The sequence below is a fragment of the Mus musculus genome, chromosome 16, assembly GCF_000001635.26.
Source record: "Mus musculus strain C57BL/6J chromosome 16, GRCm38.p6 C57BL/6J".
Taxonomy (NCBI): domain Eukaryota; kingdom Metazoa; phylum Chordata; class Mammalia; order Rodentia; family Muridae; genus Mus; species Mus musculus.
This window is the reverse complement of record NC_000082.6, coordinates 13537569-13563605: the sequence shown is the minus strand read 5'-3', so window position 1 is coordinate 13563605 and position 26037 is coordinate 13537569. Positions and strand designations below refer to the sequence as shown.

At 44.4% G+C, this 26037-nt stretch overlaps 1 protein-coding gene and 1 pseudogene across 6 annotated transcripts in view; one reads left to right on the top strand and one right to left on the bottom strand.

Annotated features, from left to right (window-relative positions):
* The window catches only part of Parn (poly(A)-specific ribonuclease (deadenylation nuclease)), a 130235-nt gene extending 104593 nt beyond the window's left edge, over window positions 1-25642 (top strand). For 3 of the 6 annotated variants that reach the window (NM_001358453.1, NM_001358452.1, NM_028761.3), the window contains 2 exons: window positions 22358-22551; window positions 24704-25642. In NM_001358453.1, the coding sequence (NP_001345382.1) occupies window positions 22358-22551; window positions 24704-24756 (247 nt within the window). In that variant the 3' untranslated portion in view covers window positions 24757-25642. The remainder of the gene's footprint in view (window positions 1-22357; window positions 22552-24703) is intronic. The other 3 variants (XM_017317145.2, XM_030249305.1, XM_006522652.3) reach the window with 1 other exon arrangement.
* On the bottom strand, window positions 933-1704 carry Gm33329 (predicted gene, 33329; annotated as a pseudogene).
* Window positions 25643-26037: the final 395 nt, after the last annotated feature.

The following is a 26037-nucleotide window of genomic DNA, read 5'->3' as shown; positions in this document are numbered from 1 at the left end:
TGTGAAAAATAAACAGGCCTGCATGCGTCTGATCTCTTCTAGTCTCTGCTGCATTTATGCCTTTTCTTATGCAAAATCAAAACTGCTGCATTTCTGTGGCTTCCAACAAGTCTTGACCTCAGCTAACACCCAGGCTCTAACTTTGCTTTTTTTTTTCAAACAGGGAGTTTGTCTTCCTTTGTTTCATCCTTTAAACAAGTTACACTGATATTTCTAAATTACACACACACACACACACACACACACACACTCACACACACACACACACACACACTCACTCACACACACACACACACTCACACACACACTCACACACACACACACTCACACACACACACACACTCACTCACACACACACACACACACTCACACACACACACTCACACACACACTCACACACACACACTCACACTCACACTCACTCACACACACACACTCACACACACACACACACACACACTCACACACACACACACTCTCTTTCATAACTGAGATTTTATTGGTGGAGGAACAGAGTTCGCAGACATTCCAGTTCTTAGCATACCCAAACTCTGAAGCGTTGCATCGTGTCCATGCTCACAAATGAAGGAAGAGCTGCATGTTTCTCTTTGAACTTATTCCAGTGATGCTCCAGCCTCAAACTTAACAAGTTTCCCTAACCTCACATAACAGCCAAATGCTCCAAATCCTCAGCTCACTGACTCACAGACACACTCAAAATATCCATCTTCTGGGCTGGTGAGATGGCTCAGTGGGTAAGAGCACTGACTGCTCTTCTGAAGGTCCGGAGTTCAAATCCCAGCAACCACATGGTGGCTCACAACCATCTCATAATGAGATCTGACTCCCTCTTCTGGAGTGTCTGAAGACAGCTACAGTGTACTCACATATAATAAATAAATAAATAAATAAACAATCGTTTTTTTTAAAAATCCATCTTTTTCAGCACATTATCACAACTGTTAGGAAAATGGACGAGAGACGTTACAGTCAATTCTGACCAAGGAGTAGTTTCCTTAGGAAATGGTTCTTCTAGAAACAGTAGACCAGATAGAGCTGAAAACATTCCAGAGTGGAATGCATGACTGAGATTCCAAATTGCCATTTAGTATGCTTTGTACTGTAGGATATGAAACTAACCCGCTCTACAGTCACAGCCTCTCCTCATTATTTCTGGTTGTACCAAAAAATAAATTAAAAAAAATTTAAAACAACCAGCAAATGATCTAACCTCTTAAAAAAACATTTACCCTTAAAAATGGGGTGAGGTGTGATTCCCTCACCTTGTAAATATGTTTCTAGAGCTACTAAAAAACTCTCATTTACAAAATAATTGATAAAAATATTCCTCTGGATTGTACAAGAAGGAAGGCAGGGCCACTGACAGACCTGATGGGTGCTTAGTCGGACCTGGAGTCTTTCTCTTCTTCGGAGGCTGGACTCCAGTCTTCTGTAGGCAGATCTGTGGTTTGCTGGTCAGCCACTTCAGCCTGTCTAACCTTCACTCCCTTCTTCCCTTTCATTTGCACCCTTTTGTCTGATTGACCTTTTTGCCTTGCATCCACCTTGGCAAGGGCAGGCTTGGCTGACATCCTTGGGGAGTGGCGCTTGGGCTCCATGGCACTAGCCTTCCTCTGGGGCATTGCTGCAGCACAGGGTGGGAGACACATGCAGTGCAGGATCTGACACAGAATAGCACTCACTCTGCATTTTATTATTTTAATACTTTAATATTTATTTTTTATGTTTTTGATGCTATTATATATGGAATCGTTTCCTACATTTGTATTTCCAAGTTGTTTTCAGCTTTTATATAGAAATATAATCCATGGTTGTAGACTGACCATAGACCATGCAGCCTCCTTAATTCCCGTACTTCTTCTGTTGTGTGTGTATACCACGTGCCTCTATCAGTCATCTTAGATGAAAGATTTTCTGATACAATCCCAATCGTTCTGTAAGTTTTTTTTAAGATTTACTTTTTGATTTTCTAAGACCTTTGTTTATTAGGAATGAGATGTCAGTGTTTTATCAAAGAGAAGAGGTCATAAAAGGTGAAGGCCCCCCTCCCGCAGAAGCCTCTCCACATCTGCTGCTGGGAAACTGTTTGGGGAGCCACTGAGAACTGCTTGGAACCTGGTCCCTGTGGAGCTCCACCCATGGTGGCATTGCCCATAGGCTCCCTGTGCTGCTCCTCTACGGGTGCTGGGAACTAAGTCCCAGCAAGTTGTCTTAACCGTGGAGCCATACATCTAGCCAGGGGCTCTCCACCTCCCTAGTGCTGTGACCCTTTAACGCAGTTCCTCATGTGGTGACCCCAACCGTAAAATTGTTTCACTGCTAACTGTCATTTTGCTGCTATTATACATTCTAATGTAAATATCTGTGGTTTCCAAGTGACTTAAAAGGGTCATGAACCATAAGTGGACACCCTCTGGATTCTAGCCCCTCTTGGTATGTGTACATGAAGGCAGATGGCCCTGGAGACCAGGAGAAAATGGCTGTTCCCTTGAGTTGGAGTTACAGGTTCTGAGCCAGTGTGGGTACTGGAAACCAAACTCAGGTCCTCTGCAAAAATAGCACATATTCTTAACTGCTAGGTCCCTCTCCAGCTCCACAGTAGCTCATAGCAACTTCTGTGATGTCTGCTTTAGCAAGGCAGTCCAAGTTCTTCCTGACTAAGGGTTTATCTATCTTGTTGACTTTCTCAAAGAACCAGCTCCTGGTTTTGTGGATTATTTATATAGTTCTTTTTGTTTCTATTTGGTTGATTTAAGCCCTGAGTTTGATTCTTTCCTGACATCTACTCCTCTTGGGTGAATTTGCTTCTTTTTGTTTTAGAGCTTTCAGGTGTGCTGTCAAGCTGCTAGTGTAAGCTCTTTTCAGTTTCTTTTTGGAGGCACTTAGAGCTATGAGTTTTCCTCTTACCAGTGCTTTCAGTGTGTCCCGTAGGTTTTGGTATGATGTATCTTCATTTTCCTTAAATTCTAAAAAGTCTTTAATTTCTTTCTTTATTTCTTCCTTGACCAAGTTATCATTGAGTAGAGCATTGTTCAGCTTCCATGTGTATGTTTGCTTTCTGTTGTTTTTGTTGGTATTGAAGACCAGCTTTAGACTATGATGATCTGATAGGATGCATGGGATTATTTCAGTCTTCTTGTATCTGTTGAGGTCTGTTTTGTGACTGATTATATGGCCAATTTTGGAGAGGGTACCATGAGGTGCTGAGAAGAAGGTATATTCTTTTGCTTTAGGATGAAATGTTCTATAAATATCTGTTAGATCCATTTGGTTCATAACTTCTGTTATTTTCACTGTGTCTCTGTTTAGTTTCTGTTTCCATGATCTGTCCATTGATGAGAGTGGGGTGTTGAAGTCTCCCATTATTATTGTATGGGGTTCGATGTGTGCTTTTAGCTTTAGTAAAGTTTCTTTTATGAATGTGGGTGCCCTTACATTTGGAGCATAGATGTTCTGAATTGAGAGTTCATCTTCGTAAATCTTTCCTTTGACGAATATGAAGTGTCCTTCCTGATCTTTTTTGATAACTTTAGGTTGAAAGTTGATTTTATTCGGTATTAGAATGGCTCCTCCAGCTTGTTTCTTGGGAACATTTGCTTAGAAAATTGTTTTCCAGCCTTTTCCTCTGAGGCATTGTTCCTCTTTGTCACTGAGGTGCATTTCCTGTATACAGCAAAATGTCCAGTGCTGTTTATAAATCCAGTCTGTTAGTCTATGTCTTTTTATTAGGGAATTGAGTCCATTGATGTTAAAAGATATTAAGAAAAGTGATTGTTGCTTCTTGTTATTTTTGTTGTTAGAGGTGGAATTATGTTATGGGGCTACCTTCTTTTAGGTTTGTTGAAAGATTACTTTCTTGTTTTTTCTAGGGTGTAGTTTCCCTCATTTGTTGTTGTTTTCCATCTATTATCCTTTGTAGGGCTGGATTTGTGGAAAGATATTTTGTAAATTTGCTTTTGTCATAGAATATCTTGGTTTCTCTGTTTATGGTAATTGAGAGTTTTGCTGGGTATAGTAGTCTGGGCTGGCATTTATGTTCTCTTAGGGTCTGTATGACATCTGCCCAGGATCTTCTAGCTTTCATAATCTGTGGTGAGATGTCTGGTTTAATTCTGATAGGTCTGCCTTTATATCTTACTTGACCTTTTCCCCTTTTAATATTCTTTCTTTGTTTAATGCATTTTGATTATTATGTGTCAGAAGGAATTTCTTTTCTGGTTCTGTAGGTTTCTTGTATGATCATGGGCATCTCTTCCTTTAGGTTAGGGAAGTTTTCTTCTATAATTTTGTTGAAGATATTTACTGGCCATTTAAGTTGTGAATCTTTGTTCTCTTCTATATTATCCTTATGTTTCGTCTTCTCATTGTGTCCTGGATTTACTGGATGTTTTGGGTTAGGAGCTTTTTTTTTTTTTGTTTTTGTTTGTGTGTGTGTGTGTGTGTGTGTGTGTTTTCTTTCACTGTTGTGTCAATGTTTTCTATGGTATCTTCTGCACCTGAGATTTTCTCTTCTATCTCTTGTATTCATTTGGTAATGCTTGCATCTATGACTCCCGATTTCTCTCCTAGGTTTTCAATCTCCAGGGTTGTCTGCCTTTGTGATTTCTTTATTGTTTTTATTTCTATTTTTAGATCTTGGATAGTTTTGTTCATCTCCTTCTCCTGTTTGATTGTGTTTTCCTGTGACTCTTTAAGGAATTTTTGTGTTTCCTAGTTAAGGGCTTCTAGTTGTTTACCAGTGTTCTTCTGTATTTTTTTGTTTGTTTGTTTTATTTTTTGGTTTTTTTGTTTTGTTTTTTTTTAATTTAATTTAATTTTATTTTAATTAGGTATTTTCCTCATTTACATTTCCAATGCTATCCCAAAAGTCCCCCATACCCTCCCCCTCTTCTGTATTTTTTTAAGGGAGTTATTTATGTCCTTCTTAAAGTCCTCTATCACCATCATGAGAAGTGATTTTAGATCCCAGTCTTGCTTTTCCAGTGTTATGGTGTATTCAGGACTTTATATGGTGGGAGAATTGGGTTCTGATGATGCCAAGTAACCTTGGTTTCCGTTGCTTATGTTTTTACGATTGCCTCTGAGTATCTCTAGTGCTACTTGCCCTCACTATCTGACTGAGCCTGCCCTTCCTATAATCCTGGTTGTGTCAGAATTCCTCATAGTCCAGCCGTCTCTGGGATCCTGTGATTCTGGGATCCTGTGATCCTGAAATTCTGGGTGTGTCAGAGTTCCTAGGAGTCAAGCTGCTTCTGGGACACTGAGGTCTTGGTGTGACCAAGCTCCTGGGATCCTGGCTGTGTTAGAGCACCTGGGATTTGAGCCTTCTCCAGGTGCTGTGGGACTGGTTGCAGAGTTTGCGCCCAAGGCAAGCCAGTGCAAAGGGGAAGCAGCATTGTTGTTTTTAAGTTGAGTTTTTAAAGAATCTGCAATTGTTTCATTAAAATTTAGAATTTTTGACAATGATTTACCTTTCTTTAAATTTGAAAACACAGAAAGTTTTGTAATTTTCTCTACCAAATGTTTCCAATGTGTAGAATCTGGAATTTGGCACTGAATGCTAGCTTTCACATTAACACTTTAAATTGGCATGTCATCTGGGGGGTTTATTTTAAGTAACATGAGACTAAGTCTGATTTCTTGCACTTGAGTTACTTTCAATGTGCATTGGAACGCTTTTATGTTTTCTAGTAACAGTAATTTGAGAATTAGTGGGGTTTTTTTGCCAAATTTTCATGTTATTTACTTGATTAACTATAATTAAAGGTCCTTGCCGGTGTCCAGTTATTCACATTTATCTCTGTGTGCTCGTGGCTTTTTATAAGTGTGTAATGAATGTTGATGACTTTTGACACAGATTGCCCTCATCACCTTTCAGTTACAGAAAGTAGAGTGCTGTGTCTTCGTGACTGGCAACTAAACACAGACCAAATTTCTTGTTTGAATTTTCCAGATGTTATGCGCCTGACCTTATTTTTCTATTTTGATAAACATGTTGCTAAAATAAAGTATGAAATGTGTAAATCTGAGATTTCAGTTTGCCGGATATAGAAATCCTTACTTAACATTTCTCCGGCAGCTCTCTCTTGGTAGTTTATCCTTAGCCACAATTCTGCCGTCCACCCACAGCCAGCAGAAGTGTAGGGTGTTTGGGTTTATCAGGGGAGCAGACACGGGGTGAAGTGACTATTGCCCAACACCAGGCTTGTTGTTTGTCTTAGATCTGAGATGTGACCCTTTGTCCGTTCAGGAATCCTTGAAGCAGCACATGGAGTGCACATTTGTAATCCAGTATTTGGGAGGCAGAGGCAGAAGGATTACTGCAAAGACAAGCCTGGGCTACACAGTGAATATCAGGCCAGCCAGGGCTACATAGCAAAACCTCAAACAACCCGCTGAAGCACAGCTTTCAGCTGCAGCACTGGCTGAACACGTGCCAGCATTTGCCACCTGGGAATACACCACACCCTCCACGCGTGCGCCTCTCTTCAAATGCAAAACCCATACCAGCAAATAAATGCTTACGGTTCAAGCATTTAAATGGTCCTGTATATCTGAAGTTTTCAGAATGAGATGCAGAGAGGGTAGAACTTTATATCATAGGAACTGTACACAGGACAGTGTGGGTGACCCTTGAGGAGCAATGGGGGGGGCCCTGCACAACCCTAAGTTAACAAGTAGCCGTCCAGCTGCTGGTTGTATGCTGGCCTTCTCACTCTCCGGCCATCAGGACTGTCTTGTTCTTGCTGTCTGTACCTACCTGCATTATTCTTTTCACCACGCCCCCTTCCTTGCTGCTTTTCATTTACTCATACACACGGACGAGTTTATTTGGCTTATGGTTCCAGTGGTCAGGAAGCATGGCAGCAGGCGTGGCAGCAGGATCTGGGTGCTGAGAGCTCATGTCTTAAACGGCAAAGATCGAGAAAGAAAGGGGAGATGGAGGAGGGAGGGAAGGAGGAGGAGAATACGAGAATGTACTGAGAATGGCTAGAAGATTTTTAAATTTCAATGCCCAACCCAGTAACCCACTTTGTCCAGCCAAGCCACACCTCCTAATTCTTTCCAAACAGCACCACCAGCTGGGGACCAAGCATTCAAATGTCTGTGCCTATGGGGCCAGTCTCATTCTGCTATCACATCCTACTCCTCACTGACTCATGGTCATACAATGATACAAAATGTATTTAGACCAACTTCAAAAGCGCCTGTAATCTCTCAGTCTCAACACCATCTTAAAGTCCAAAATCTCTTCTGAGACTCAAGGCAATCTCTTAAGTGTAATCCCCTGAAAATAAAAAAGTAAATTATGTACTTCTAACATACACAGCATATACATTACCATTCCATAAAGGAGGAAAGGGGCACACTGAGGAAACTCTGGACCAAAGCAAGACTAATCAAATTGCTGCTTTTTGAAGATTTAGAGGAGTGTCTTAACATTCAGATCAGCGTCAGCTCTGACAACATGGCTGTCTTCCTTTCTCAGCATAGAGCATGGAAGCAACAGAGGAACACCTGCTTGCTGTCCTGGAGTATGTTGTGCACCAAGCACAGAGCATGTACTGTATGGTTTCCATATTTAATCTTTGCAATAATCCATTTTCTTTTTTTGGCTTGGTTTGGCTTGGTTTTTACATGAGTATTTTTGCCTACATGTATGTCAGTGTACCACGTGCATGCCTGGTACCTGCAGAAGCCAGACAAGGGCATTGGATCCTCTGAACTGGAATTATAGGTGTGAGCTGACATATGAATATTGAGAAGTGAAGATGGGTCCTCTGGAAGAACGGCCAGTGCTCTTAGCCACTGAGCCATCTCTCCAGCACTACTATAATCTATTTTCTAAAAGAAGAAACTTTCTCAGTGTTAGACAACCAGTAAAGAGCAGACTCAAACCCTTATCTCTTGCCTCCCAAGACCATTCACAGAAAATCCCATTCATTAGGAAAGCAGAAAAACCAATCTCTCCTTAGATATTGATAAGTTTATGATACACTCTGCCTTCTCAGGTGTCCCTCATGCCAGATTTTGTAGTTCTATGCCTTGTGACTCTTGGAAAAAGTAACAAGAGGAAGAGCTAACACTTCCTTCATATTAACTCTTCCAGCACCTCACCCCTGTACATGCGCTATTCCAAGTGAACCAGGGACTGTAGCACTTGGAACACAGCTTCCTTCTCTTCTTACGTGAGGCCACACAGGTTGCCTTCTCTTCCTTTATCACCATAAAGTCATGGTAAGGACTGGAGGCATGGCTCTGCAATCGAGAGACTGTTCTTACACCTCTTTTTGATCTTTCTTTGTGTAGATTCACTCACTTCCAGTCTGACCCTGCCCAGGTGACAGTGCGGTACTTCCTTTCCTATTCAACTAGATTAAAAGAAAACCAGGAAACAAGATGATAGTTTCTGAAAAAATAGAATGAGTATCTTGAGGAGCACGGTAGAGTGAGAGTACTGTGTTGATGTTTGTTTGGGAACTAGCTTTGAGTCTTTTCCTAGAGTCATTTCTACTTTTCAGTGTTAATATTATGTCTGTACCAGTGCCATGGTAACCCAATGAATGGAAGCGAGACCTAGATTAGAGTGTAGGGAATCTTTGAGGAAATGAGGATACTCTCTTTTGGGGAATGGATAGTGTACTGGTTGGTTTTGTGTGTCAACTTGACACAGCTGGAGTTATCACAGAGAAAGGAGCTTCAGTTGGGGAAATGCCTCCATGACATCCAGCTGTAAGGCATTTTCTCAATTAGTGATCAAGGGGGAAAGGTCCCTTGTGGATGGGACCATCCCTAGGCTGGAAGTCTTGGTTCTATAAGAGAGCAGGCTGAGCAAGCCAGGGGAAGCAAGCCACTAAGTAACATCCCTCCATGGCCTCTGCATCAGCTCCTGCTCCCTGACCTGCTTGAGTTTCAGTCCTGACTTCCTTTGGTGATGAACAGCAATGTGGAAGTGTAAGCTGACTAAACCCTTTCCTCCTCAACTTGCTTCTTGGTCATGATGTTTGTGCAGGAATAGAAACCCTGACAAAGACAATTGGTACCAGGAGTGGGGTATTCTTGTGACAACCTAACCATGTTTTGGGGAGGACTGTGGAAGGACTTTGGAACTTTGGGCTAGAAGACCCATTCAGTCTTAAGGAGCTCTGTGGGATGTTGTGTAGGAGCTTGGAAGATAATGTTGAGAACAGTGCAGAAAATGGAGCCCTGGCTTCTGAAATTTCAGAGGGAAGATTAAAGACTCTTATCAGGGCCATTGCTAGTTTGGATTGTGAAGATTCTGTGGTTCTGGTTAGCTGGGGCTGAAGAATCATCTGTGATTAACAAGATACCAGAACTACTAAAGCAACAACCTTTGCATTACTGGGACTATTGATGATGGTTAGCTGGAGCTAAGAAATTAGCGGTGATTAAAAAGAGACCAGCATCGTTGAGGTGATATCTTCTGGGAAGTGTTTTCTGAGAGCACAAAGAGATAGTCAAGGTTGTACCTGGTGCTGCAGCAGGACTTGGCAATGTGTAAGAGTAACCCAGGTGGTACTGGTTTTGGAGGCGTGAAGGAATCCTGAAGAACAGCTGAGGCTCAGCACTGTGAGAGGCCATGAAGGTCATTGGTGAAGGTGCAGTCTCAGTTGCAATTGATGGCCCAGGACTGAAGGGGTCATGCAAAGGAGTTGAGGCTTGGCACCATGAGAGAGCCTATGAGAGGCTATTGGTAAAGCCTAGTTACAGCGGTAGACAGCAGTGTTTTGTAAATGCCAGTAGCATGAGATGACCTCCAAGAACAGCAGCAGCAGTGGAGTACAGGCAGCTGGAGCCTAGAAGACAATGTCTGTGCTACAAAGAACAGGGCTGGAGAAGTGACCCAAGCTCTTGGAGGAGCTCAGAAGTTCGTGAGAGGATCCCAGACATTACACAGTTGGAGTTTGATTTTGCTTTTGATTGTGACTGAGCCCTGATGTTTTTCCCTCTTGAAGCGATTGGATATTTTAAAGAGTTTGGAATTTTAAGAATTTGCAAAGACTGTGGGACTTTTAAAGTTATTTAGATCTTGGGGATGAATAAGAAAGTAAGGGTTGAGGCTTACTAGTGATGTGTGTGTGTGCCAAGTTGACAAGGGGTCAATTGTACTGGTTGGTTTTGTGTCAACTTGACACAGCTGGAGTTATCACAGAGAAAGGAGCTTCAGTTAAGGAAATGCCTCCATGAGATGCAGCTGTAAGGCATTTTCTCAATTAGTGATCAAGGGGGAAAGGCCCATTATGGGTGGGACCATCCCTGGGCAGGTAGTCTTGGCTCTATAAGAGAGCAGGCTGAGCAAGCCAGTAAGGAGCATCCCTTCATGGCCTCTGCATCACCTCCTAAGCTGAATAAACCCTTTCCTCCCCACTTGCTTCTTGGTCATGATGTTTGTGCAGGAATAGAAACCCTGACTAAGACAGATGGTATCTCAGCTGTGTAAGCCAAGTGTAAGCTAATAAAGCAGTGTCCTGTGGACTTGGAGAGACTGGGAGAGCATCTGTGCCACTGCAAGGGGACCTGGAAGCTCAGAGCAATGTGTTTTCCTCATCACAAAGCCAGTTTCTATCAGCTGATTTTGTTTTTTAAAAACAGGTGCTGATTTTCTCTTGGTGTTATTACTTAAGTCAGTCTACTGGGAGTCCTTTACATTCTGTGATGGTTTGAATATGCATGGCCCAGGTAGTGGCACTGTTACAAGGTGTGGCCTTGTTGGAATAGGTGTAGCCTTGTTGAAAGAAGTGTTTCACTGTGGCAGTGTGCCCTCCTCCTAACCACATGAGAGCCAGTTTTCTCTTAGTGGCCTTCAGATGAAGATGTAGAACTCTCAACACCTCCTGCACCATGCCTGCCAGAACTTTGCCATGCTCCCATCTTGATGATAATGGACTGAACCTCTGAACCTGTTAGCTGCCCCAATTAAATGTTGTCCTTATAAGAGTTGCCTTGGTCATAGTGTCTGTTGCTACGATTGTTCTGACCATGCTTTTGTTTGGAAGAATGTGGGTTTGGGGACTTTGGTATGGAAAGCAGTGGAAGGCTTTAAGTGGGGCTTAATGGGCCATCCTAGTAGGAGCATGGAAGACTGTGCTGAAAGTGATCTGAACTGTGCAGGTCTAGCTCAAGTGGAGATGAATTTCAGTATGTATCCTAGAGACTGGTTTTTGTTGTTGTTGTTGTTGTTGTTTTGGTACTTTGGTACCACAAAAATTTAATTATGGCTGCTTTTTGCCCTTGTCTGCAGAGTCTACATTAAGCTAAGTCTAAAGTGAAGAGAATCAGGTTAATAGCATTGACAATGGAAGTCTCAGGAAAGCCCAGCATAGACTTTATCCTCTGGTTTACTCTCATAAAGAGCATTCTGATCAAGCATAGCAAGGTTACAAAGAAAAGATACAAAATGTATAGGTCAAGTAATAACAAAAGAGCAGCAGGAAGTGAAATGGAACTGAATCCTGTGTTTAAGGCGATAAGGAGATTACGGGAATAGTGATCTCAGGACAAGATTCCACCCAGATAAAATTATTGTTTGTGTTTGCAGTTAAACAAGTAATAATTTGGATTTTTAATCTGGAATGAACAATCCAGAAATGGAGGACATACTTGTGATTTAGATTTTGAGGCTGGAAGACACAGGCTTTTGATCTGGATCTTAAAGAATAGTGGCCATGAAAGGCTTAGGCCCAGGCATGGTGGTATATATCTTAAATTCCAGGACATAGAGGCAAGCAGATTCCAAGTTCAAGGCCAGCCTGGTACAAAGCAAGTTCTAGGTGAAGAAAAGCTTATTTCCAGGCCTGGTTGGTTGTACAGGCCTTTAATCCCAGCACTCAGGAGACAGCACTATGCACATCTCTGAGTTCAAAATGAGTTTACAGAGCAAGTTCCAAAGCAGCCAAGCTTAGGCAGCGAAGGAGTTAGAAAACAGAAAGCTGGTGATAGAATAAGGGAGAACATGCCCCCGCAAGCAGCAGACCTTGGCAGCTTCAGCCATGTGGCTCTGACTTTAGAGTCAAGAGTAGAAGGGGTTACTGGAACAATTGATGCTAGTTAGCTGGAGCTAAGAAATTAGCAGTGATTAAGAAGAGACCAGCATCACTGAGGTGAAATCTTCTGGGAAGTGTTTTCTGAGATCACAAGGAAACTGAGTTCCAGAGATAGCCAAGGTTGTACCTTGTGCTGCAGCTGGACTTGATAATGTGTAAGAATCTCCCAAGTGGTACTGGTTATGAAGGTATGACGGGATCATGAAGAGCAGCTGAGGCTTGGCACTGTGAAAGGCCAGGGAAGGCCATTGGTGAAGGTATAGCCTCAGTTGCAGTTGATGGTCCAGGACTGAAGGGGTCATACAAGGGAGTTGAAGGTTGACATCATGAAGAGAGCCCATGAGAAGCTATTGGTGAAGCCTAGTTGCACTGAAAGACCCCAGCATGTTGGAGATGCCAGTACCATGAGATTACTACAGAACAGCAGTGGCAGTGAGGTGGAGTCAAGCAGAGCGCTACAGAGGGCAGAGCTGGAGAAGTGTCCCAGCCCTCTGGAGGAGCCCAGAAGATCATGTGTGGATCCCAGACACTGGAACAAGAAGCTGTGACGTTGAAGTTGCCTTGGGGACCCTCAGATGTTAGAGATGCTAGAGCTGTGGAATACCTGCCAAGGAAAGCTGCTAACAGGAAGCAGAACCTACTGTGTGTTTATAAAAAGATAAGCAAGCAGGGACATGTTTGTTGGAGGTGCGATATAGTGTGGGGGAAGGGGGTGACTCTGCAGGGCCTTGCTGAGGCATCCCTTCTCCCTGAGGTACCAGCCACACAACCTATAGTATAGAATAGAGTTTATTCAGGGCATGAAGAGGGGAGTTGAGAGAAAGGCAGAGTGGGGTGGGGAGAGAGGAGAGGAGAGGAAAAGGAGAAGAGAAGAGGCCGCTACTTGTCTATTGCTAGGTAACTGTGGGCCGGAGCCTAGACTAAATGCCAACATACCCTGGGTTTTGGTTACTAAATGCCAACAGAACTGGCCCAGGAGAAAGAAGTTTGTTGCATTCAACAAAGATGAAAAAGGAGTTGGAGATCTGAAGACTGCGTTGACATCAGACATGGAGGTATAAAATCTGGAGTTCGCTCAGCTGATTTCCTGTCTTGCTTTGGGGATTAGAGTTAAGTGATTGGATGAATCTCAGAAGAGACTTTGAACTTTGGACATTTAACATTGTTGAGACTTCTAGGGACTATAGGGACTCTGGAAGTTGGACTAAATGTATTTTTATTATGCTATGTTTAGGTATGGCCCCCATAGACTCATGTGTTTGAACTAGCCTATGGGAACCAGAAAGTGGAATGTGGTACTTTGAATATGCGTGGCCCAGGGAGTGGCACTATTAGGACATGTGACCTTGTTGGAGGAAGTATGTCACAGTGGGGGTAGTTTTTGAGACCTCCTCCTAGCCATGTGGGAGAGTCTGCTCCTGGCTTCCTTTCAATGAAGCTGTAGAACTCTTGGCTCCTCCAGCACTGTGTGTACATGGATACTGCCATGCTTCACGTCATGATGATAATGAACTAGACCTTTGAAACAGTAAGTCAGGCCCAATTAAATGTTGTCCTTATAAGAGTTGCCTTGTTCATGGTGTTTGTTCCCAATAGTAAAACCCTAAATGAGACACATTCTTCCCATTAAAATATTTTCATTGTTGTTTTTATTTGTTGTGTATATGTGATATGCATATGTAAGGTATATGTATATGCCTCAGCCTGTGTAGAGGTCTGATGATAACTCTTCTTCCATTGTCGGAGTTCTGGGACTCAAACTCAGGTTGTCAGTTTTGTGTAGCAAGTACTGTTACCTACTAAGCCAACTCACCAGCTGGTTTTAAAAAATGTTTTCAGTGAAGTACATAAATATTGTTTTTTAAATACAGGGAAGATTTATTTTTTATAATAAAAACTAGAAGACCATTATTCACTATGTTCAATTTGAAAAAGAATTGGTTTATGAGAGGTTCCTCCCTGTTCTATCCAAAATAAAAATAAAACACGTCCCAGAAAGGCAGCAGTCACTTGCTGTTTCCACCCCCCCCCCAACTCTGCCCTCTCCACCTTCAGCTTAGTTCTGTGTCCTCCTCTGCCTCCTTGAACTGTCCCAAATCTTTTGCATTCCCCAGGACCTTTGGCGGTTATACACAAATGCCTCGGGCTATGAGTGGGTGGCTCAGAGTCTTCCCTCACAGTGTGCCCAGTTGCTTATACTAGCTTCTCTGACCTATATCTGCAGCGGCCTCAGTGGCAGCCTTACCTTCTGTAGCTCTGCTTGTGTGTAAGTGGTGTTGTCTGGTTGATTCTTTGTTGCGTTTTTAATCTTTTCCTGTCCACTTAAACTTTTTAAATGTTGCATGGTTTTGTCATTAGAAACAAGGAGCTGTGTTGTTCTGTCTGAACATGAATTGAATCTTTGTGTTGCCAGGCCCTGGAAGCTGTGGTGTGATTGGTAACCGGTCATGGTGTACAGACTAACAGAGCCGCAGTGAGGCTAGTGCAGGGCATGGAATGCTGCTCACACCAAACCCTAAGTTGTGTGTTTGGGAAGAAACTTCTCAAGATACACACTTAGTTTTGTGCCATGCCTCCACAGGGTCATATAGACTGCTGTATATTCCTTCCTTTGACCTTGATCACCTTTACTGTTTTGAGTAGCACAGGTCACCAGCTCTATAGAATATCTCTCATCTAAGTGTCAGACAGTATTGTAAGTGACACTTGGAAAAACTATCAGTGTGGCTGCCACTGTGACTACACTGTTGATGGTCACCTTAGGCTCCCTGATGAGGTGCTGTCAGGTTTCCCCATCATGAAGGACTCTTTTCCCCAGGTCCACACTCTGCGTCTTTGAGAAGGAGTCACTGTGGTGAGCCTTCTCGGGGCCTGTTTGCAGGTTCAGCCAGACGGCTGTTAGAATTTTCAGGGAAGATAATTGCATCTGTGCTAATATGTACAGACTTTTGTTTCTTGTTACTGTTGCCAAAGGTACAGTGTAGTAACTACTTAGATAGCATTTTATCACATAGCTGTCATAAATAATCTAGACATGATTTAAAGGATGCAGGATTGTACCAGTCAGTTACATACAATACGGCTGCATTTTCTATGAGGGATTTGGTATCCTTGGTGTTCAGTGTTCCTCAGGGTCTTAGGGCTGGCCAGCCTCTGAGCAGTTATGTCCTCCCGTCCTGAGGGAGGAGCCTCCCAGTGCTAGGTGTGAGGTAAGGACCACCTCTGGGTTTTAATGGTGCCTTGCCTTCCTCGCTTGGCTTTGTTTGAGTGAAGGTCATCTTAAGTTGTAGTCTCCCTAGTCAGAGACTCTTCAAACATGTTCTCATTACTCATTCATTGTTAGTTAGAAGTGAGCTAAAACTGCCTGAGAAACTCAAAGAGAGGGTAGAGGCAGATACAGTTTTTAGTCAATCAATTAAAATTAATTTAAATCAATTAAATAAAATTAAAAATTGTGTGTGGGGAGCACGCACTGTCCAGTATGTGGAGGTCTGATGACAATTACAGGATTGGATCCTTCTTCCCGCCATGTGGGTCCAAGCATAGAGTACTTAGGCATCAGTGTTAGTGAGAAGCATCAGGAACACGGAGCCATCTAACCGGCTGAGCAAGGCAGGCTTACCAGTGGTTTTCCTGTGCAGAGTGGTGGTGTGAAAGCTCTCCGAAATCTATCTTTGCTCTGAGATTACTTGACTTCTCTCTGGCTTGATTTTTGTGTCTGTATAAATTTTTGCAAATATAAAGGCGTTCCCTTGCCTCCCATCAAATATAAACTTTCAGTTGAAATTGATCACCTACACCTGTTCATAAAACTGAAAACTATGAAACTGCTAGAAAAAGCGTAAGAAAGTCTTGATAACCTTAATCTAAGCCAAGATGGATGGGCTGAGTGATTGGTTGATTTTGGTTTTTCGAGACAGGGTTTCTTTGTGTAGCCCTGGCCTTCCTGGGACTCACTCTGTAGACCAGGCTGGCCTTGAACTCAGAGGTCTACTTGCCTCTGCCTCCCGAGTGCTGGGATTGAAGGTGATCAATTTCATCTTTCAGGTAAATAATTGACTGCCCCTGTCTGGTGCTGTGCTGACTGGCTGTGACCTCCAGTGTAGTGTTTAACACAAGTCCTGTGTCTTTTATCTTTTATCTCTTTCTATTGCTGATCTTAAGGGAAGGCTTTTAAGTTTTTAGTTTTTACTGACTTTCAGACTTGTAGATTGAGGGATACAAGTTCAGGGCATGGGCAGAAGGAAGCTGGTGGCCTTAGCAGCCCCCCAGGATGTGAAGATGACCGCGTGACCTGCCAGCTGGCTCTTGTTGCTCACCTCCACTCTCCACACTGCCTGGTGTCCTGCATCTGAGCTTCAACAGAAGGATCATGGTCCCAGACACTAAGCCTGACTGGCTGCTGCTGGCCTGGCTATTCTTTCACTGGAGTGAGGTGCAGACTCCAGAAGAGACTTCAGCTCGGGCCATTTTCTTTCAGGAATCTGAAGCCTACTATATCTAGAGATGTTAGGATTCTCAGGCAAACTCGTCCTTCAAAGATCACTCATGCAGATCTCCCTCTCTAAGCTTATCTTTGGCACATGTCTCCTGCTTTTCCTCCGCAAAGTTATTTATAGCTGATGTCAGTCCTCGGCTGCCTGGCGTAGTCTCTGTCCAGGCACGTGCAAGCCTCTCTCCACAGACAGATTGCTGTATCAGTTGGTCATATTTAAAATCCTGATTTTTTTTTCTCAATACTGAGGGTTTGAGCTCTGGGAATGCTTCTACTAAGATGTTCTTCCACAGAGCTACCCATCCCAGACTTCCTGAGGTTTTAAATGGTTTGAAATGTCTTCCTTTGGGAAGGGAGGGTATGTTGTTTTAGTTTTCCTCTTGTGGCTGTGATTTTATTGCTGGCCTCTTGGGCAAATCGTTTTCAGCAGGTCACAGGTAGATTTCATTCTTGTTCTAGATGTTGTCAGTTGAGCTTCGAGTGGTTGAATGTTTGGTGTTTCTTCTTCATTCAGGAGTTCAGGTTAAAGCAGCTGTCTTTCCTGGTCTTCATCAGCTAATCTTTTCTATGTTGAAGTAAAAGGAGTTAACAATAGGAATTGCTCAAAATTTTCAAACTGGACTTTTTGTAAAAAGTATTTCTAATTAGATGGCATAAATTCTTTGTAACCCACTGTTTTTCTCTTATTAAAGCAAATCTCATGTTCACAAACATGCTCCATGCTGAGGATTGAATGTGTGCTCATCTGACCAACTCTCCCCGACAGATGCAGAGATGTGTGCTTCTCTTTTATAAGAGCTGGTATACACACAGATGTGCATGCTCCCATCCCATAAGAACTCACACACAGATGTGCATGCTCCCATCTCATAAGAACTCACACAGACAGATGTGCATGCTCCCATCCCATAAGAACTCACACACACAGATGTGCGTGCTCCCATCCCATAAGAACTCACACACACAGATGTGCATGCTCCCAGCCCATAAGAACTCACACAGATAGATGTGCATGCTCCCAGCCCATAAGAACTCACACAGATAGATGTGCATGCTCCCAGCCCATAAGAACTCACACAGATAGATGTGCATGCTCCCAGCCCATAAGAACTCACACAGATAGATGTGCATGCTCCCATCCCATAAGAACTCACACAGACAGATGTGCATGTTCCCAGCCCATAAGAACTCACACACACAGATGTGCGTGCTCCCATCCCATAAGAACTCACACACACAGATGTGCGTGCTCCCATCCCATAAGAACTCACACACACAGATGTGCATGCTCCCAGCCCATAAGAACTCACACACACAGATGTGCGTGCTCCCATCCCATAAGAACTCACACACACAGATGTGCGTGCTCCCATCCCATAAGAACTCACACACACAGATGTGCATGCTCCCATCCCATAAGAACTCACACACACAGATGTGCGTGCTCCCATCCCATAAGAACTCACACACAGATGTGCATGCTCCCAGCCCATAAGAACTCACACAGACAGATGTGTGTGTTCCCATCCTATAAGAACTCACACAAGACAGATGTGTGTGTTCCCATCCTGTAAGAACTCACACAGACAGATGTGTGTGTTCCCATCTTATAGAGAAGCCTTTCACTGCTGTGCAGCTCGCTCTCATACAGACATGTCTTAGTAAGTGTTAATTTTACTTTTCAAATTCAAATACTTTATTAGAAATGAGAATCATGGGCTGGGTAAGAGCATTTGTGCATAAACATGATGACCTAAGCTCTATCCCCAGCACCTATATAAAAAGCCATGCGTGTCTTTGCTTGTACCTGTAACTTTAGTACCTGGAGGGGTCAGGCACAGGCCATTAGCAGAGGCTTGCTAGTCAGGAAGCTTAGCAGAAGAAACAGGGAGTTCCAGGTTCAGTGACAGACCCTGTGTCAAGGCAATAAGGCAAAGAGTGGTGGACACAGTATACTTGATCTCTTCTTACCATCACACATGAACATTGGGATACACACATGCACACACATAAGGAGGAGAGAGGTGAAAGGGGAGGAGAGAAGTGTTCGTTTGTTAGCTTTTGAACAAAGTAGAGCTGTCCCTCAGCCTCCTCCTCCTCCCCAGATTTTACTCCAAACACATTAACAGTCATGCTAGTGGGATGCGACTCTATGAACCTGTGAATGCAGTAGGAGAGCATATGCTAGCTCCCATTTGCCCTTGTTTTTTCTTTCGTTCTCTGAACAATGGGACACTCTTCATTCCTCGTTCATTCCCTTAATTTCCTCTTATTAGGTTAGACATTTATCTTTTGTAATGAATATAAACTGTGGTATCACAAGTATCTCTCAAAGCTTACCTTCTTGCTTTTGGGAGAGAGCTTCCACTTATTTGTTCCATCCACTCAGGAAAGTGACAGAGGACTAGCTTTCTAGGCCCTGTGCCAGGTACTTAGAACTTAATTAATATGTGTGTGTGTGTGTGTGTGTGTGTGTGTGTGTGTGTGTGTGTGTGAGAGAGAGAGAGAGAGAGAGAGAGAGAGAGAGAGAGAGAGAGAATGAATGAATGAATGTGTCTTAGCATTACCAAAGCGACTCTTATAAAGGACAACATTCAGATTTAGTTGGGGCTGAAGAGGTTCAATCTGTTATCAGCATGGTGGGAAGCATGGCACTATGTAGGCAGACTTGATGTTATCAGCATGGTGGGAAGCATGGCACTATGTAGGCAGACTTGATGTTATCAGCATGGTGGGAAGCATGGCACTATGTAGGCAGACTTGATGTTATCAGCATGGTGGGAAGCATGGCACTGTGTAGGCAGGCTTGATGCTGGAGGAGCCTTGAGTTCTACATATTGATCTGAAGGTAGCCAGAAGAAGACAGCTCCTAGGCAGCTAGAAGGAGGATAAATTTTTTTTAAATACCACATGTTCTATCAAAGAAAAAATACTAGTAACTGGATTTACATTAAGTGTGCTTTTCTTCAAAGGATGCTACATCCAGCCTTCCTTATTTGTGGGTTTTGCTTTCATGAATCAAAAATAATTGAGGGCCAGGCATGATGGCTTATGCTCTTAATCTCAGCATGCAGGAGGCAGATAGACAGGAGCTTTTCTGTGAGTTCAGTGCCAGCCTACTTTACATAGACTGTCAGGCCAGCCAGGCTACATAGTGAGACCCTGTCTCTAAGTCAATAAAGAAGAAAGGGTGGACTGTGTCTGAAGAACAACACTTGAACTTGACTACTGGCACATGTGCACAGACATGCACATATAAAAGAAGCTGTAACCAGGCAAAACCTATTTGCTAATTCTTTTTTTTAAAAGATTTATTTATTATTATATGTCTTTAGATGCACCAGAAGAGGGCGTTAGATCGCATTACCGATGGTTGTGAGCCACCATGTGGTTGCTGGGATTTGAACTGAGGACCTTTGGAAGAGCAGTTGGTGCTCTTAACCACTGAGCCATCTCTCCAGCCCCTATTTGCTAATTCTATATGCAATAAAGTAATTACTTCTAGAAAATATAAAGAACTCATATACCTGATTTCAGAGTGGGGAGGTAGTAGCTCAGGAGTACTGGCTAACATAAGCTCAATCTCACTGCCATGAAGGAAGAAAAGCATTTGTAGAGAAGGTGAGGGGGAACAGCAGGCTTCTAATTGGACGAATGAGTTACTGTGGCAGCTTCCTGGACAGTGGGGCCAGCATCCCGAGCTGGAGTTCTTCTGTCCCTCTGGAATCCTGCCTCTGGATATTTTTTCTAGAATGTAGTCACGGTAACACTTTTACATCAACCCCTATAACAGCATTGTTTATAATCTTTAGGCATTAAACGGTAGTGTCAGCAAATGGCAATGCAGCTGCAGCGGAACATGCTGCCACTGGCCACGTGCAGAAACACTTACTGAAGGCCCCATGCAGCCATTTGCAAAACACCAGAACCAAGCACCAAGAATTGTGATTTCATTCACAGAACATCTAGAAAGACGGGCTGAGAACTCTGGGACAATTGCAGGGAGATAGACCTAGTACAGAGTAGCAAAGGGGAAGGAAAACCTCTGAGGGCATCGCTCTTCTTCCTTCTTTATCTAGTTTGTTTTTTTATTTTAATCGATTTTTCTTCTCCTGTAACACATCCTGATTATGGTTTCCCCTCCCTTTACTCCTCCCAGTTCCTTCCCACCTCCCCTCTCACCTAGATCCACTTCCTTTCTGTCTCTCATTAGAAAACAAACCGGCTTCTAAGGGATAATAACAAATTAGGTAAAAACTAAAACATTGGAATAGGACAAAACAAACAAAATAAAGAGAGCCCAAGAAACAGTTGCAGGCACAGAGACCCACTCATTCACAGCAGACAGCCTGTAAAACACTAAGCTGGACCTCTCCTGTGGGGTCCTCCTGCGTAACCCCATCTCCCTGCTCACACAGTGAGCTCTCTCCCGCTGGCCTCTCCCAGCCGGTCCCCACGTTGGCTTCCCTGCAGTGTGTGCTCATCTGCAGGGCAGCATCACACTCAATGCTGCTCACTACTATTCTCCAGCTCTCCACCACAGCACATGGACTGAGGACAGCAGGGTTGTGTGCTCTCTTCACACACTGCCCAGATCACTGCCTAGACGTTCCTAGTTCTCCCTTTATTCTCAATCTTTTCTTGACACTCTCTGCACATCATTTAGATGGTGTGTTTTATAGTGTCTCCATTCAGTTTCCTATACTTGAACATTCAGTTGCTTTGCTGTATTCTGCAGTTTCAGATGACACAGTAATGAATGACACACAGACATTATTTGCATTGTTGGAGGTGTGTCTTCTGAATTGTCAGAAGGTAGACCCTTGGCTCGTGCACGTATGCCATTTTGTTAGGTGCCCCCATCTCCCTGGCAGAATGCTACAAAATAAAACCAAAACAGAACCCTCCGTGTAGCAGAGGTGAAGCAGGAGGCAGTGCTGGAGTGACTCCTCTTCACATAGTGGACTGTCTCAAGTGGCTGTCAAGGGCTGAAGCTTACAGGGGAGCAGAATTGGCCAGCCAGAGTTTTGGCTTGGGTATCTTGTCAGTGACTAATGGGAATGAGGCCAGCTCTCTTTTCTCCCTGCTCGCTCTGCTTGAAGGCTTGACTTAAGTGGGTTGCTTTGGGTTTTGTCTTTGTTTTTTAATGCTTTCCATCATCTAGAAAAACCCTATTTACAGGACCCATTTTTAGGGGACAGGGTTTGTTAGTCACATGTGCTACTCTTCAGCAAGTTTCATTTCAGGAAATATATCTTCTTAAGGCAAAATCAGATCTATAATCTAGTTTAATTCAATATGTCGAATCCTAAAAATACTTAAAAACAGAAGCAGGTTTCATGCTCTATAGCTGTTCTGGTTCTGAGCTGTGCAGGAGCAGCTGGGACAACTGTCTCTCCATCCTGCTCCGCCTCCATCAGCTGAAGGTGCTGTTGCTCTCCTGTGGAGCCAGCCTCTGACCAGTTTGTCCCAGGTGAACGCTGAGTCGGCATTCGCATGCTGCCCACCAATGACACGTTGATAGGGTCTGTGATGTCTGAGGCATGTCCCGGCTCCCAGCCCCACTCCTGCAGTGACACGTTGATAGGGTCTGTGATGTCTGAGGCATGTCCCGGCTCCCAGCCCCACCCCTGCAGTGACACGTTGATAGGGTCTGTGATCTCTGAGGCCTGTCCCTCCCAGCCCCACCCCTGCAGTGACACGTTGATAGGGTCTGTGATGTCTGAGGCATGTCCCAGCTCCCAGCCCCACCCCTGCAGCTCACCTTGTCATTCAGCTTCACAGCCGCTGGCATGCTTGGAAAGAGGACGCTGAGTCCCGACCCAAGGGAAGCTGCCTTGGAGGACAGAGAATCAGAGGAGGTATCTGACTCGGAGCTTGAACAGACAGATTCCTGTACAGACCCCCTCCCAGAGGGAAGGAAAAAGTCCAAGAAGTTAAAACGAATGAAGAAGGAGCTTTCCTTGGCAGGTTGGTATTGACTCAATCACAAACTATCTCAGGCCTCAGGAGGCTCATAATTTGGGAGCAAAATAATAGTAGGGCTTCACTTGAAGGCAACCCCCACGTGGTACCCATGGGCCTGATGTATTGAGGAATAGAGTGGGAAAAGCTCTTTCATTGCTGGGATGGATTACTTGGCAAAACAGCTTAAGGGAAGAAGGATTGGTTGGGGCTCATGGTTTCTGAGGAGTTCCAGCATGATGGTATGCGTGTTTCTGCCTGTGTGGCTAGAGCAGGAGGCACCTGGCATTAGCAGATAGGAAGTGGAGGAGCCAATCCAGATCAGAATCAGGGTGGGTTTAACCCTCAGAGACCTGATTCTGGCGGCCAGATTCCACCTTAAAGGCCACACAGCCTTCTAAGTAGCATCACAAGCTGAGGTCTGAATATTCAGATGTGAGCCTTTAAGACACAAGGAGTGATGCATTTTAATTTGAGATGCTAGAAGAAGCCCTGGTTCTATTAAAAAAAAAAAAAAAAAAAAAAAACCAGGGTGTTGGTGAAATTTAACACAAGGAGTTGCTTCTGTGTAAATCTAAACACATGTCCTAAACACTGAGGCTACCTGAAATAATCACAAAACACCTTGATAACATGGCAGTAAGAGGCGTTATGAAAACGGCCCAAATACTTCTCACGAAGAGACCTCCACAGGAGCCACACAAAATGGTGCCAAACGTTTACCAAAACCTTTTGCTAAGATACAAGAGGAGTTAAATACCAAGTGCATTTGCATGTAACAAGAGTGTCTAAGTATCAGGAGACGTAGCTGTTGCTTGGGTTTCTGTTGTGACCTGCTGTGTCAGGAGGCACCTGCCCCTCAGAACCTATTTTGGAGTTTGCCAGGCTTTATAAATGTGCAGCGAGGTTGCTGCTGTCCAAGGATGGAGAGGAAACAGTTTTATGGAGTTTGCCCTTGAGTTGTCTGAGCCCAGAGCTCATGCTCTTAAGAACCCCCAGCTCCAAAGCCCCTGCACCTCCCTGCTTTGCAGCAGAGGTTTGTCCAAACTGCCCATGACTTGGAAGATTCTTTACAAAGGAAAATGTCTGCAGATCTTCTAAATCAGAAACAAGGCACATGATGAAGCGCCTCAACAGGAGTGATCAGGTCCCATGGAGCTGACTTACCAATATGTGATGTGCTGCCCAGGTCAGCAAGTGTGGTTTTCAAGAAGCAAGTGTAGCTGGACCAGAGGCCAGTGGGGCGACACTAAACCCTGTCCCACAGAAGGGAGGGACGGAGGAAGAAGCAAATGACTGAGTCTTCCTTTATGTGCATAGTGACTGGGGTGGTTGGTAGCCCTTCCTGCCTCCCCCTCTCCCTCTCCCTCCCTCCCTCTCTGTCTTCCTTTCCCTTTCCTTCTCCCTCACCCTCCCCATCCCCCTCCTCCTTCTTCTTCCTCTCTCTCAGGGTGATTTAAGACTAATTTCCCAGTTTGAGTACAATTAAGCTGTTGCCAGGGTTTTGGATCTGTTTCAGAGCCTTGGTTCTGCCTGTTTCTCTGTCTATGTCAGTGACAGGCCTGGATGCTTTCCATTGTGAGTGTGCTTTTCCCCACTCAGTCTGCTCTCAATCCAGTCTAGACTTGGTGCTTCAGTACCTATCCAGCTGTGTTGCGCACCCCACCCCATCACCCCACCACTGCTGTACAAATGGCAGAAGTACCTCTCATGGAAACTCAGGCTGTTGCTGCTGTAGCAAAGAGCTTGGCACTTGCTCTAAACTCTCCTCAGCCCCTTGGTAGCTTTAGGTCCCTCACCTCTCAGTGTGTGTTCTTGCATCGCTATCCTGGGGGACAATGGTGGCTGCCTAGTGGGCTTTTGTGAGGTATGTGAATGAAATGCCCAGCTTGGTTGCCAACAGAAAATGTTGTATACACAGCAGGAGAGGTGCACGAGCGGTTACCCTGTCTGTGAGCAGCCAGAGGCAGCCAGAGCGGGTCAGGTGGTGTGCTGCCCTCCCAAAGCTTCCGAGGGTTTCCCCTTCGTGTGCTGGGTCTGTCCCCAGGTCCAGACCTACCTGTGTACAGAAGTTATACACAGCGTGTTGGTGGTTCGAGTCAACAGTGTTCCTCTAGTGACTGTCCATGTCCTTAATCGGCTTCTCCTTTACCCACAGGAAGTGTCTCGGATAGCCCTGCCGTGCTCTTTGAAGTCCCTGACACATGGTAGTGGAGTACTGCTGCGACAGCCCAGCCTACCTGCTTGGAAGCCATACTGTAGACACTTAACCAGATATGGCCTGGGGGAGTTTTGGAACCAGATTGTTTCCTGCAAAGCTACTTTTTACTGTTTTGGCTGCATCTATTGTCCCTTTTAGTCTAAACTGACCTTTGGCACACGTCGTGGTTGAGGGCTTCTGCAAGCGTGTGTGTTATTAACTAATTACTTCCTGCTCCTTGAAAACCTGCCTGCCCTGGTGAATGTTGGCAAGTCCACCCAGGGAGTAAGTCAGCTGTGAACCACGCCAGGAGAGCCAACCTCCGGGGTGTTCTAGGCAGATTTCTGCAGAGCTTCTCCTGCCCGAGATGTGCCCTGCCATCCTCCCACTGCTGCCCAGAAACAGCACACAGGCTTGTCTTTTCAGTGGGAGATTCCTGTGCTAGCTCAGGCTCATCTCAACAGATGCCCAGGCTTTGAGAGCTTGTTATTTCAAGTTTCTTTCCCTCAGATAGGAGTGTGTCCCGGGTGTGGTGACATGTGTGTGAGAAGCTGGCTCTTCTGTTCCTACGCACAGGGTTCACGGTGCAGCAGCTTCTCCTGGTTTTTACTGTATGTCTTTGTGTGTCTGTATCTGGGTACATGGTGTGTGTGTGTGTCTGTCTGTGTGTGTGTCTGTGTGTGTGTGTATGTGTCTGTCTGTCTGTCTGTCTGTCTGTGACAGCGGCAGGCCTACAGCATGCATCAAGTCCTCATTCAGACAGGTTTCAGTGGCAGAGCCTCACTTGCTCCTGCAGGATACCCCACAGCAGACACTTCTGGACATGTAATGCTTTTGTATCATGAAAATAAAAGTGAAAAAGTAATTTCAAAAAGCTGAAATTAAAGAAAATTTCCTAGAACTCTGCCTTTAACTGTTCTTTGGTGTGACTGATGCACATCCCCTCCATCTGGTCCTCACCCCAACTCCATCACGGAGTTGCACACCTCCACATGCGAAGCACTTCCTCACTCACAAAACTCCTAACTCCTTTTCCCCAGGGTCTGTGACAACAGACCTGGTAGAAATAGGAGCCTAGCCTCTTTAAGGCTTCAGTTACCCCAGCTCAGTTTGTACACTCAGCAGAAGTGGAAACTGGAAATATGGAGGGAGCAAGCCAGGGCCATTGGCTCCACCAAGTCTTCAGACTTAGAGGTTAGGGGCTAGCAAGAGCCCGAGCCTGCCTTTGGCTTGGTTTGGTTTTGTGTAGGAAGGGGGGCCAGTGCATTGCTTATGCTTGTTCAGCGCTGAGC